This window comes from Opisthorchis viverrini, assembly GCF_000715545.1.
Source record: "Opisthorchis viverrini unplaced genomic scaffold opera_v5_387, whole genome shotgun sequence".
Classification (NCBI taxonomy): Eukaryota; Metazoa; Platyhelminthes; class Trematoda; order Opisthorchiida; family Opisthorchiidae; genus Opisthorchis; species Opisthorchis viverrini.
The window spans coordinates 349,774-365,089 of record NW_008752044.1 but is presented as its reverse complement, the minus strand read 5'-3'; the positions used below and the strand labels follow the sequence as shown (position 1 = coordinate 365,089).

At 43.5% G+C, this 15,316-nt stretch overlaps 1 protein-coding gene across 1 annotated transcript in view; it reads left to right on the top strand.

Annotated features, from left to right (window-relative positions):
- The window catches only part of T265_10603 (hypothetical protein), a gene marked incomplete at both ends in the record, with an annotated part of 48,828 nt that extends 42,066 nt beyond the window's left edge, over positions 1–6,762 (top strand). The window contains 2 exons of the mRNA XM_009177024.1: positions 2,613–2,975; positions 6,605–6,762. Coding sequence (XP_009175288.1) covers positions 2,613–2,975; positions 6,605–6,670 — 429 coding nt within the window. The remainder of the gene's footprint in view (positions 1–2,612; positions 2,976–6,604) is intronic.
- Positions 6,763–15,316: the final 8,554 nt, after the last annotated feature.

Here is a 15,316-nt window from a genome sequence, read left to right as displayed (position 1 = left end):
GGCCTAATGCAAGCATTTTAGTGTGCCCACATCTCCAAGCGCTCAATTAGGCAATCTAAAAGGAAACTGACAGCACGGATGTCGCTGACATCGATCAGCCGCCATTTCGTGGAATGTCTTCAGCCAAGTGTAGGTTGAGGGGCACGGTGACTCCATCCTGGAAGACGAACCTTACCAACGACGCCCAAACTCATCGTAATCTCTTTCACACCCGTCCGCTAAGTCAAACGTTGTCCACCCCGCGGTTTGAGTCATTCTCAATGAATAACGGAGACCAACACTCCTCTCTGCATGCGAAGCAAATGACCCAGCCACCGCAGTTGATGGTACTGGATGTTTGCACGACTGAACCATCTCCTGCACAAATAAATACATATTTTTCAGTTAACTCATTACGAAATCGCCGGCGCTGTCCGAAAGCAGCAACGTTTCCGATATATCGGTGTCCAAAAATTGAAGATGCCTCAGATAATTTGTGCGTAGCGGTCGTGTCCCGTAACCATACCACAATACAGCCTTACTGTAGCCTGATACACGCGACCTTGAGACCCAGTGACATCCCTTAAAGATACCACAGGCGACTTAAATTAGAAAACGTGATTTGGGCGTTTGAGATTCGTGCACTGACTTTATCAATCACACTTCCGTCAGAACTGAAAGAACTACCGAGGTATTTTAAATTTTGCCTAACCTTCAGTGCTTCTATTTGAATTGCAGGTGGGATGCTCAGAGTCCGCACTTACTGAAGCACGACTTTGTACTTTAAGGTGCGTGCCGAAGGATAGTAGGATGATGGTCAGTTTGTTCAACAGAGCTTGTGCCTGAGTTCCGTCTTCAAAGATTAGGATGATGCCAGAACCGTTTTGAACATCGGGGTTTCGTCTCACTACTTCATCGATATTGAAGTTGAAAATATGGGGTCAGCATCCGTTTAAGATAGCTTTTTTCGGTGTTTCATTTTCCTCCAGGTTTGCGGAATGTGTGCTTCCATCAGTTAAGTACTGTGATACCGAAATCCTTCATCGATGGGATGGATATATTGATTTCATTTATAAGGCGAAATCCCAACTGAATCTCCAATATCTTATTACTTGCCATATGCATAAACGTCTCGTAGCTAACAAGGATAGCATTATGATGAATGATGGTTCGAGTACGTTTTCATCTTGGAACTTCCAAGTTACCCGATACAACGCTGGGAACATCAAGGCAACTCGGTATACATCCAGTGGAAATTAAAGGAAGTTAGAAGCTTCCTGGAATGTCAGCAAACACAGGAGATTCAAGCGTGTCGGTCGCTGTCCTGCGTTCTAGCCTGAAGAGCGTTGGGCTGACTGCATCAGTGATAAATAGAGTAAACGGCTTTCCATCGCTTTTGGCCTGGCCACATGTCAGTTTCTTCGTTCTGGACACAGCATCTCATGCGCGACTGACATACATGAATCACACGAATCACATAATCTCTCGTCACCGCCTCTACACACTCGTACGATTAAAGCTTTCTCCACTTCAAGTCTTTTCGTCTTTATTGTCGCGTTTTGCTCATCAGTACCCGATTAGAGTGACTCTGGATCAAAGTTTCTTGCCTAACAGTCTTGTACTTTTTTGTCTAATCTTGTAATATCCACTTGTATGAGGCTGAGCAATTTGTTGTGTCATTACGTCTTGCTTCCAACAATGATATGACTTCCTGATTCTTATTGAATTTCCGCATAATCCGATACGTTTTCTGCACGAAACCGTGGAAATTGGGGATACGTGAAGAATATGGGTTCTCGTTGGGTAATCTGAGTAACTTTTTTTGGGTAACAGGTGGAAAAAACCTGAGACCTGTACTAAAGACGCAATAAAGTGCTGGTAACTCATTTTTCACTTTTCTTGCCAACCCTCATCATATTCCTGCTCACACAAACCTTGTCAAATCTCGTTGGAGTGCAGTGGGTCTCAAGATGATCTCAATATTCCCCTCGGGGTCTGTCCGTTCAGCATGGATACTGAAATAACTATACTTATCAGGTGGGATAACAAACTTGAGGACCTAATAAGTGAAAATCCCGAGCAGGAACTAATGGCATTTATTGTCCTAACTGTGGCCGTCCATAGAGAAACGTGATTGGTCTCGTAGTTGTCGGCTGTTCTGATTTTCAGCCCCTGTCACCAAAACAGCTCATTGAAATTCGCTAACACATATGTGTTGTCGGCTTTCATGACTCTGCGTAAACACTGGAATCGATGCACTCTGAAATACTGCAAAAGAAGCAGTCGTACTGTATCGTTGACTGTAATACAGTGGAACTTAAGACTGAACCTGTTCACATCATCCACGTTCTCTGCGTGGTTGTGTCCTTCGGGATTCTTCACTTCAGGGGCAAAGTATGATAATGAAAAACTTGTCTTATGAGTAGTGCGTCACAAATATACGTGTTTCGTGATATCTCGAATATCGTGGTGACGGAAACATGAGACGGCCTGGTGCAGCACATTCAATTGCCTGGAAACATTACAAACGAGATATTCAGCTGGGTTCCAGTTGGGCATCTCGAACAACCAAGTTAGTTTGTAAATGAGTGCATTTCTCTAAAAACTTGTATTGTTTTTATCCCCTTCTACAGAAAGCCGAACGCTTGAGTAAGCTCCGGGTCGCTTGTGACTACCACCAGTCGCTCTATCGCGATGCTATGACTGGCAAAGGAGTAGACCGCCATTTGTTCTGCCTGTACGTAGTCTCACGGCACCTGGGAATTGAGTCACCTTTTCTACAGGAAGTTCTAGCCCAACCTTGGCGTCTTTCAACCTCACAAACTCCACATGGACAAACTGCTCAAGTGCGGAATCTGCCCCAGTTTGATGACTTCTTCTCGATTGGCGGCGGTTTCGGGCCAGTTTCCGATGATGGCTATGGGGTTTCGTATGTCTTGGCCTCAGAGACTACCACATTCTTTCATATTTCTTCCAAGCATTCTTGTCCCAAAACGGTAAGTTAACTGACCCTTTTCTTTGTAACTCTTGTATAAACTGCTGGTTTGCGTGGTCTACCAGATGTAAAGGGGTATGGTCACCTCCATCATGAACGTCTATTTTGCCCATATTATCCCCAGTTATTGTTGACGTTCCGTCAGAATGCCAAATATTTTGAGACCCGCTCAATGGGTCCTACCGACTAGTGGTTCGATTTAATGGTGGGGACTCCTAGTTATCGACATGAAACCGTACAGACACCACTGGAAGTGATTTACACAGTTCACAGTAAGCCTGCAATCAATTCTGTCGCAAGGAACGTGCTCATTCTCGGTCAACGCTCCTTATCATGACAGTTTGGAGGGAGGAAACATCGAAACATTGGACTATTTAAACCCACAGACTAATGTCAATGCCGCGAAAAAATTCATCAGCAGAGAAACAAGTTTGGAACATCACCAGGCGAGCAGCGGTCGGTTTCTGTCACCGTCTAACGCTGTTAGCAGTGTTCTTCAGGAAACTGCAGTGTTGTTTGTTTGTCCCTTAAATCAGCTGATCGGCTTGCTGCTTTTAAATCCACCACTATGTCTTTGAAAAACAACCTTTTATGTCAAAGTAGATAAGCACAAAAAGATATCTTCAACCGAACATATCGATCACCCACATGATTCGTAATTTGAGATGGATTTGTGTTGCTACCTCCAGGCTTGTTAGTGATCTGGTTGTAACTTAATTACGTCGATCATCAGGTGACAAACACCAGAATGTTAATGATTACAAAAGTAATGTGCACTTGATAAAAATAGATACAACGCGAGTAGGGAATAGGCCAAAAAGTTACTTATCATTTGAGGACAACTGTTGAGAATTCCTGAGTGAAGTTTCGGACGCGGGACGTGTGTTCTTCGCAGTATAGCTGCTACACGTCTTTCGTAGTTGTTTGTGGAGACTTGTGGAGCTCGGCTGATTTCCTGTCCCGTGCGCGCGAGTGTGTTTTTGGGCCCAGTCGTATGCCTATTTATTGTGTGCAGTGTGAACAGAGGAGTGTCCAGTCGTGTTTGATAATTGCACGAACGTGAACACAGCTTGGCCTGATGTGGTTGAACTTCTTAAGCCTGGCGCGTGATTTAAATGTTTGTGAGGTACCGCTACAGGTCTTCGTTGTATGATTGGACATGTATTTGCTTTGCTGCATAGAGATTCTAACAAAACTCAAACGTAGCACGATTTTGATGTGAGATTCCCTCCACTGGGGTGGTCCTAGGCACACGATGAATCTCGTCAGCAAGGGACCTCTACTATGAAGAAGTTCGCGGACTCGATTCTGCGTCAACTTTGCTGTAAACTTTTAATAAATTTCCCTCGAAAACTTGAGGGAAAAGATACTGGCTTTACTTCCTAAGGACTTCCCTACGCACAGTCTTGTCAGAGTAGCCTATGCGAAGCCTTATCAGGTGCATCTCCAGAAGACGTCAGTCGTAGTTGGGATAAGATAATCACCCCGTGCTTACAGCAGGAGATTCAGCTGTACCACTCTTTCGGTGCCTAGCTCCCATGCCACCGAATGAAGCACAAGCCTAGACAGGGCCAGTCGGATTGCTGAATTTGGACTCAAATCACGGACTCTCCAGTCGGTATATTCGTGCCCTAACCGCTGAGCCATTTTGAGCGTGGTGTTTTGTTACTATTTCTCTAGCCAATTTCTGTCGCTGCCTGATACAAACAAACAGGAGAAAACGGAAAAAACAGATACAGAAAACAAGCTTTGTTCGAATGACTTCCACTTGGGACAATTCAAAGATCCATGTGTGCTGAAGGAACTTCAGAAACGTCTGAGGTACAACGTGAAACTTGCGGAAAACAGGAAAAAGCTGCGAGTTCTCAATTCGTGTACCGAACAGAGTGGTTTTCCAAAGCACTAAAGGTGAATACTGCGCAGAAACCGAATCAACCCAACAGCCGCTGTACTAAGGTGCCACGCACGCAACGAGAGTTACGTGATACAGAAAACAAACTTTGTTCACTGCCTTTGTTCTTATGATTTTCATGGGTGTATTTTGTCACTTAATACTGCCGAATCAACCCAACAACTGCTGTACTAAGGTGCCACGCACACAACGAGAGTTACATGATACAGAAAACAAACTTTGTTCACTGTCTTTGTTCTTTTTATGACTTTCATGGGTGTATTTTGTCACTTAATACTTCAGTTACCAAGGCACCTTGTCAACAGTTGGTGGAATATTTCCGACAGAACTTAATTGGCAGTCTGCTTCATTGCCCACATCCAGTCAGGTTTTGTGAGCTTTGATCTCTTCATTTTCTGAAGTACTGATATGCTTTTGTGCCATCGGACCGCGGTACAAACTGAGCTTCCACCGATACTATTCACGGACGGTGTTGAGTCTTGCTGTTTTACCCCAACTGGGGTGTTTAAGCTAATTCTGGAACAATGGTGGGTTTCCGACCATGGGGAGGTGGGCTATGACATTCGTTCCAACTTCATTTTTAAAAAAATACGCGAGGTGTGTAAAGCTCACTTCATCTGTAACACATATATTAGTTAGGTTCACTAACTGTGAAAGCTAATCTCATCACACGAGACCAGCGGGTAGAATTTCGACCAAACATCCATATCTCATCAAGCGACTGATCAGCTCCGTGCATACCGCCGATTAGCGACCGCCGTTTTCCACGACATCGAAGACCCTTTCAGCTCCGCGCTCTTAAAGCTCATACTTTTAGTGGATTTAGGGTTTACAATCCACTGTCCTAAAGCACAAACACAGGTAGTGGAGCTCGTGAACATTACTCCCCATTCCTGTTCAGTTTCGTTATCAAGGCTATTAAGAAATGCACACTTCAAGGGACGTTATTTAACCATCACGCTTCCACATATTTTATCGTCCAAAGTGTGAAGTTTTACCCTAGAATTTTTAATTCTGTTTTGTTCGCGTCTTATTATATTGAGAAACTCGAGTTTTTTTATCGGTTTACGTATCTTAACAGCTTTATAAGTTGTGGTTATACTGCGACACGTGCGGTTAACGCACACTACACCAATGTGCCCTCAATACTCGTCACCCTGTACTATCTGTGGTTCCAAAAACGCACTTTTCTGAAGAGCTGTGCTTACAAAACAACTATGATAGCAGTCGTACTCTAATGCGGTACCGAACTTTAGTTTCCTTCATATATGAGCGCTAATCAGTAGTGAATATTATCAACTGGCTCGGTGTTGGAACCTCATCAGCCAAGGCTAGGTGCACCTGAATCATCCTTGCTACGGAAATGAACGTTTGCATATGACTGACGTCCCGAAGAATGGGCTAGCAACTATCCGGGTTTAATCGATTACCGGCCTGTTTAGACTTTTTTTGTCAAGTAACTGTACAGGTGCGAGGACGGGTTCTGCTTGTTTGTAAGAATTTTACGCAATTGTTGAGAGTACATCCATTTGAATGGTTTGGGTAGTCTTCTTGTGCGACACTCCTACATGGTTGTGATTGTTGACGTCATGAATTATCGCGCCACATCATGGTGGCGAAGCTGGTAACGTACCTAGCGTGTTGTACTATACATAATGGTGGAAGTCTTGCTGTCTGGCTAGCTCCTGTTCTCTCTCTCTCTGTCTGTTCGCTTTTAGGATTCGAAGAAATTCGCATCACAACTGGCCACTGCACTGGCCGATATGCGCGCCTTGTTCACGTGATTGATCATCCTTGCCATTTAGACATTTTTAAACTCGCAGTCATATTGTATTTTGCTTGTACGTAGCTTCTGATGCTTTTCTTACTTTCCCAGTAGATATTAATTATTATCGTCTTCTTGTTTAAAATGTTCAGGGGGGGGTGTTGACTCAAGGCTTAAACTGAAGTACAATATTTCCTGATGTTCCGAGTCCTGATATGAGTTTAAAGTATGCAGTTACCCTCCAGGTGGTTCACTCAAGTGACTTGTGGAATAAACTATTGATTTTCTATGAAGACTTCATCCTGCAAGCACGGGTTGCCCAGGTTAGAAAGCTGAAAATTACTATACAACTGTTTCATCCATGTTGGGAAGCATCAGTAATTCGCATCTCACGAAATTCACGACCTCCAAGCTAGTAGTCTGAACATTTAATCGTTCAGCTACATACGGTTCATTAAAAGTGCGTTGTTTCGAGTCCTGATATGAGTTTAAATTATTCGGTTACCAACTAGGCGGTTCACCACCTCTCAAGTGACTTGTGGAATAAACTATTGCTTTTCTATGAGGATTTCATCCTGTAAGCATGGGTTGCCCATGCTAGAAAGCTGAAAAGTACTATACAACTGTTTCATCCATGTTGGGAAGCATCAGTAATTCGCATCTCACGAAATTCACGACCTCCAAGCTAGTAGTCTGAACATTTAATCGTTCAGCTACATACGGTTCATTAAAAGTGCGTTTAACTCGCACCAGGAATCCCTCAATGACAGGACGAGATCTGCATTGAAAATCCAGAGTTCCATTACACAACGAACAATGTTGTTTTTCTGCTTGGCAGGCAGTCAGATGGGTAAAGTGCGCATTTAAAGACCGGGCCCTAACCTCTGCATCTTGGCTGCTCCTGTCTAAGCTCGGGCAACCTGACAGTATATCAGCCCTCATGCTTCCTTTGGGTGGCATGGATGCTAGGCACCGAAATGGTGAATGAATATCTCTATCTGACAATTGGTCCGCCCACTAGATCCACGAGTATCCCACGTTTCGAGAGGACGAAGAAGGAGTAGGTGAGGTCTGTGAAGGATTTTATTTGGAAGGTCGAATCAAGAGTAGGGTTGGTGCAAAATGAAACCGGCTGAAAAAGCAAAGTTCCAGTGACTCTATGATATCGCCAGGTCAATGATGGTGTCCAGCAATTGACAGAAAAGGTGTGTCCAGCAGCCACTATCACCGGCGGCATAAATCAAAGCAGATGACACCCTTGACTAAGTTTCCAATTCTTCTTATTTGGGTGCTATCTTGTCCACCCCACGAATCTCCCTCTTATTGGAACCGGCTTCAGAGAGTTGAAGTGATTCGAGTTCAGCCGCACCAAAATATCGAATAGGCGAAATCCACCAGGTGGACGGAATCACCAGTTTATACAAGTACTCGTGAACCTGGTCAAAATGCGATGATTGTAAAGCAGATACCCCAACAAATTATTTCTTCCCTTCTGGCATCGAGGCCTGTTATTCATCAGGCAATAGTATTTTGGTGAGTAGTTAATGCGTTTTTCCATCCACAAGTTAGGTGAGAGGAACGCAGGATGGATCCGGTGCTTTGTTGCTACTGTGTTCGCTTTGGTTGAAATTTCATCCTTGATCGGTAGTGGATAGTTTGCTTGCTACGGTGTTTTTCCTCAGGCCGGGTACAGGTCAAAGAATTTGTCCTTCCATATGCTTTCTTCATCATAAAAACGATGAAAATTATTGTGTATAACGAACCCTGTTCTGTGTTTTTTGGTCGATTCGCAGCGTTTTGCGTCCAGTTTTACGAATAAGCCAAACTAATCGGATTTTCCCGATTGTCATAACTGTTTCCGGGTTTTTCATACCCATCAATCTTTTCTTGTCGCTTCGCATGATCATACTGGATTCCTTCCTTTCGTTATGATAATACCCAGCAGTATGTCTGTCTGGTCTCTCGATCGCTTGTTCCTAGTTTCTAACAAACATCGACCAGCTAATAGCAGGCGTGTTCCTCCAAAAAGGATTCTACGCCTGAAAGAATTCTTCTTCAAGGTTGTTATGTAGTCCTGTTACTCGGAATCCTCTCTCAACTGCTTCTCTCTCCCGATGTTTTATCGATAATGACTGCAACTTAGTGTTGCCGGATGACACGAAGACGTGCTTCAAAGCCAACATTCTGTCACCGTATGCGGTATGAACTCAGACCCACGGCTGAATGTGCCCCTGTGTGACAGTCCTTCCGTGTTTGCTAGTAGGGTGAACTTATCTACCTCAGCATCGGCGATTTTACTCGTTCGTACGTACCGATCATGGGCAGTCTCGACGTACATGGTGAATATTTCAAGAAAAGCCCTGTGTAGCCGGCGGGCGAATTTTCAGGGTGCAGAACAAACGGGACCTCAGAATAGTACAACAATAAACCTAAAGAAATCGATCGGATTAATCAAACAAGAAGCTTTACTCGCGGAACATTTACTAAATTAAACCACTGTCAGTGAAAATTTGCTATGTATGTGGAAAAGCAGAGTTAAATTGTGTTCTGAAACAACCAAAGACAAGCAAGACTAGGAGGATGCCGAGTATTCAAATGAAACATCGAAAATGAGATAAGATCACGTCATTGTGTTTGTGTTGAACTTCATTGATGGAAAGTTGTGGAGCACGTCCTAATACTTCCTGATATGGAACCCGGGAGAATAGTGAATCTTTGCACTTACGGACAACCAGGCACGAATCACACCCTAGAGGGGACTTCATGCGTTTGTCCAAACTGACTTCGGGAATACAACTGACGAACCATCACACTGTCAGTTTTCAGTAAATGAGAAGCTCGGAAGCAGGCACAAAGGCGTAGTGTCAGTGTGTGGTGGTGTAGGGAGCTGGAGGCTTATAGGGTACATGAGATCGGTGAACTAGTTTCGGGTCAGTCTGACCAGACCCTATCCACCATCCACTCTCACCGGTTGGCCTGAAAACCTAGTTTTCTTCCTCGGTTTAGTTGATGAAAGACGTCCATTTTATGCCTCCGTGATTTGCAACTCGTTCCGATACTACTCAGATGTCAACGCCTCATGTCAGATTGGAAAAAGAAGTACGTCGCATAGAAAATAATAACGAAAGATTGTTAAGGTGTTTGTGTCGTCCCATTCAGGGTATCATGATACAACACTTTGCACATATGGACATTTCCAACCAGATAGGTAGCTTTCAAGAACAGATTGACGAAGTGGCGATTGGACCTCCCAGCGTTTTTCCGCTGGCAAATATCTTCACGGGTATATATGGAAATAGCCAGCTGCAAAACATTTTGTCATTGCCACCGTTACGTTGATGGCACATGTTGTCGCCAGATCAAAATTACCAAGATTGTGATGAATGTAGCAGAGTATATTGAGCAGTCCTACTCATGTTGGACTGAAAATAGCTATCTTTTACATCAATATGTGCTCATTTCACCAAGAAGACACCCGTTTCAGCCGGTATGCTAACCTCCGTAGCTTTTTTTCTTCTGCGGAACGAAAGCGAGACTTCATCGAGTGTCAAGTGCACCGAGCTGGAAATACCTGCTCAACAGATATGATGGAGGTTCGGTTGGAAACGTAATCGAGGAAAACGGTTACCCAGCTCTTCTTATTAGGTGAAATGTGTCACCACCGAAGGGAATTGTGATGGTTCAGTCAACTGAAACAAAACCTCGCTCAGTAATCTGATACATCAAGATGTTTCCGTAGCCGGGTTGGTGACAGTCCCAGAAAATGTGCTTGGAATGCCACATCTTTGCGGTCATTTTTTTAGTATCCGAAATGGGAAGGTTGCCGATCGGTTACACTGAAATAGTCTGAGAGTATCAAATTTCGAATGAAATTAGGGGGAATGCGGGTGATTACAAAGGCTTCTACTATCAGCTTGCCAACTCTGAACATATGCCGACCCACGGAATGCATTTGAAGGTGTTTATCCCTTCCCGAATAATCGATCGCATCCATTCGCTTACACACAAATCATGACGAAAGCTATATCGATTAAAAGGTTATGTTCAAGCTTGCCTAGGAATCGCACATCAGTGTTCAGTCCCGACTGCAGTAAAACTCGACTTTCCTAGCCCTTTGAAATTACTCATTTATTGACGTCACTTTCACTAAATTGATCTCATTATTTTCTATTTTCATCTATGTTTCGAAAAGCTGTCTGCATTCCTCAAGCGCTAACTTTTTTCCATCATGCGATCGCATTTTTCCCAACTACTGAACTTCCGCGATTTTATCGTTTTTCGGACCTGTTTATTCCGCGTGGGCCATGGAAAACCGAAGGGATATGTATGTATGTGTGTTTATGCTCTTTCGAATATTGTTTTCCCGGGACAATTTAGATCGAAGAAAAAATCACGTGCGGAATGTACGGTAAAAAAGTACTACTTTCCACGGTTGATGCTCTTTCGCTGTTTAGCCATCAGTGGGCTTCTGTTTCGAAGTGTCCTATAGTATAATTAATGCGAGAAGGCCAGAGGACTCAATTAGGATGAATTAGTTTACGGAAGTAGATCTTTGTAAAGAGGCTTGCTATGTTGATTCATTCGTTGGATGTCGATGAACTGATATGGTTACCGACGAGTGCAGAAGGGTTTCGAACCAACTAAACAGCATGCCATATTGTAAAATCACAGAATGTGTGTGTTTGAAATGATTGAAATGGTTGGTGTCTGAGATGGGTTTTCTGGTTTGGCTGTTGGTGCTCGTGAGTGACCAACCACGGTTACTTTGAGAGTTCATAACGCGTGTGTAAAGCATGCCTACTAATGTGTTCGCAAGTAGTATAAAGGTTTTAAGGGTCATTGGTTTCTCTAGATGAAGCCGGCCTGTGCAACAGCCTCGGCGACCGGAAGATCAGTGGTTGGAAAGATGCATCAACAAAAAACTTATGTATCAGTAAGACGGACTAAGATGTAGCTTAATCTGTCTCTTCAGATTGACCCGGTTGGGTAGCATGAGAACTGGACGTCGTTGATCTGCTTCCAGCCTTCCAGTGTGTCGTGAGTAGCCAGTTCCCGTGCAGATTTCACTGAACAAAAGCAGTGTACTGCCTTCAGTGTGTCGTGAGTAGCCATTTCCTGTGCAGATTTCACTGAACAAAAGCAGTGTATTCCACACAATGTGAAACTGATCGTAATTTGCAGATTATTTTCAATTAAACAGGGAAAAGTTGGAAGTGTACAATCAAGGAGTTCCCATCACCCTTGTGAGTCTCGGTATGGCATCACGAGTGTTCCGGAAGCGAAAGCCATAGTATTATCAAAGGACTTTTTACTTAGTATGAAAAACCAGCAGTTAAAAGAAACCTTGCCATGAATTTTCAACTAGTTTAGGAAACCGTGGCTTAGTTTGCGACGCAGTGCTGTCATTTTTAACCTCCCATTAGCACCGATTCCCCAGTTTTTAGAAGTCGAATAAGGCGAAGCGACGACTAAGCAGCAAACCGTACGGCACATCACTACACTGATTGCTACTTCAAGCAAGCTTCAAAGGCCAAAATTCTCGATTTTCCAATCCGAAGCCAATTCATTACACTTTAAAAGAACACGATGACGACTAGGATTAGTGTGTCACTGGTAGCTCATAGCTGACGACCGTCAGAGTGTTCAAGCAGATTCATGATTCCACGGTATGTTGGCTCCAGGTGTGCCACTGCTTTTTTACATTTTAAGGGTCATCTAATCAGTGATTTGAAATTTACAGTTTTTAAAGGGTATCACTTTTTTCTCATAAACAGCAACACGGTTAGTGTGAGAATGTGCAATAACTCGTGAGTAGAGTAAGTAGAACGACCTTACATCAAAATTAACGAGAATCGCCTTTGTGATGTGTAATTCCTCCGTGCGCAGAGACGATCAGTAACAAGATGATACGGCGTGAGGACTGCCGCAAAAACAGAATGACTGAAATAAACTGATCGGTAGTGAAGGAGAAACAGACAATCATTGTGTGACAAGATGCCTCTGTACCGTGTAATTCATCCGTGCGCCGAGACGATCAGTAACAAGATGATATGGCGTGAGGATTGCTGTAGAAACAGAACGACTGACATAGAAATAAACTGATCGGTCCTGAGGGAGAAACAGACAATCATTGTGTGACAAGATCGATACCTGCCTCACCAACCGGCCAAAGGACTTATCCGGCCGAGTACCGCAACGTAACCTCAGGTTGCATCCTAATAGGTGACAATATATGGTATGCTTTCATCCAGTGGTTTATTTGTTTACCAGAGCCACTCTGCCATTGGGAAGAAGAAGGCCTTCGCTGCGGAGTTACTCGTTAGAAAATGCCAACTGGACAGTTACAGACTATTGGACAGGGAAGCAAAACTCTCATATGCATCTTGTTTACAAAAACTGAATACACATCTTCTCTTTGAACACGTCTTCCTGAACTTTCCTGGATATTCATTGACTGCTGCTCAACTCCCAGCAAATGCGACTCCACAAGTTCCGTAATAGATCTTACTTTTCGAGAGACGCAAAGAGGATTTACGGGAAAACATACTACTCGCATGCCCCCCAATCAGTAGTATCACCGTTACACCCTGTTTTACGATGAAGAGTGGCGGTAGTGATGGGCTCATACTATTCGTGACGAACGACGGGAATTTTTACAATTTTCAGCCAGTTTGACTGTTGCATGTTGTAGACACAGGTGTTTGGGGTTGAAGATGTGCTTGAACTTCAGGTGTATGTCCGAGCCCTGTATTCAGCCTGCCGCTTTATGCGAAAACGGGGCTCTTACATTCTTCGACATGTGGGCTGTTTCAAACATAGAGATTATTTTGATCACAGTGCTTTCAGGATTAATCACTTGGTGACATATGTCTTTGTCTGGTTGGGGAAACTTTATAGCAATCCTGCGACAAGTTGAACTTGCTTTGCAACTGTGTAATCATATCACGCTTATGAGCTTAATTCCACTTCTCCTATTTCCTTGATTGTCTTAGGCCAGATCGTTTCACGACAATCGAGTTTGCTTTTCATATTAGCCGCCCTGCATTTAACCAATAAGATTTGGGTCCTAATCGTTTTAGTGGATGTCTACTCTGCTCATGTGTCTTCATTTTATGTATTACAGTCAAACGAAAAACGAGATACGTGTTGTCACCTGCTTGAGCAATCTGGCAGTCACTCAGTGCAGGCTCGTTCCAAAAGAAGCACGATCAAGCAACATGAAGTCATGAGTTCATTCACTTGCGGGACTTTCTCCAACTTTTCTAGGAAAGCAAACAATTTCTTCTTTCTAGGAAAACGGTAAAAAGTGCGCTTCAAGTGAAGGGAAGCGCTTTCAAAACAACGTGTGCCCAAACCACAAACGAAAATAACCAAAGTTTCTAAAATGTTTCAATTCTGGTTAAACAAGCTTGAAGGACGTTCAAATCCATGATTCTATCTCTATGTTCGCCCTTATATTGTAAATGACAAGACCAGGCCAATGTCCCTCCATTTTAATGCCAGTCTTTTAGCTCCTAGAATCGCTATAAAAATTCGCGTTCCTCATCTTGATAAGTTACCTAGCCTCAATTTGTACTTCAAAATCTCATATCCCGAACCATCGCTACAAAATTCGATGCAAATTCGGTCTTCACTTGGTGCCCATTCCATTAGGCAACTGGCTGCGATTTGGTCCTACGTTTCCGGAAACCACGCGTATTGCCTACAGGTTAACGTCAACTTTGATTAGTAGCCATCTGGGCGTGGACAAAAGTCTCAAAACAGAGAATTCTGATGCACAGGTAGCTAATCTTCGGACCGAAATTTTATCCAACGTACACTTTGAGTAGTTCCCAGGTTTAGGCATCTTCGGAGAACGAAGGGTCGAACATATGGTGTTAATGACTTCCCGAAGCGAACCTAATCAGACAGCTTTTTTATGTTACCATAGTTATCTCAACACACTCAAAACAGTTTGTAACCATAGAAGTGAACCGATTGCACGCAAGCAAGGAAAACCGTTTTTTATCAGTTACCTACCGTGCCTTTGACGCTAAAACTGATGATGAGACAAGACGAGATGGCGTGCAAGCATGAGCGGTTTTGTTTCTCCTTTGGATGACCTTAGCCGTGGCGTCAGAACCGAAGAACAGAATACCTTCAGGTTAGTTGAGTTGATCGGCAGTCGTGGGTACGTAGCCTATTGCACAGAAACTCAAGGCAATTTCTATCCACTCTTAGAAAAAAATTAGATTTCGGCGCATCTAGGAAAATATTTCTTTCCAATAGATTGATTTAAAGTGAAGAAAACTCATCACCATGCTTGTTCCGTTTAGGTTGCATCTGAAAAACTGTACCCGCGTGCATCTGAGGTCATTGGCACCATATTCTCAACGACAAAACGAAGGGAAAGCTAAGTTCTACACTTTCGATGCTCCACATACTTGATATGGAGAACATTAGATAGTACTCTTTCTGGCGAGCAACTTTCATGCACCAAAGAGGATACGATGCGCTTGGTGTACAATATCTCCATTCCAGAGCGGATTCAGCGCTTAGTTGCCAGTTTTGTTCAATTCATGTTGCAAAGCTGAATCAACCAATTCGAAGTGAGGCTTTCCAGACATGACAAGTGTTTGTATGGGGCCACCATCTTTTGAGGTGGAGCTGTTTCTTCACTCAAAGG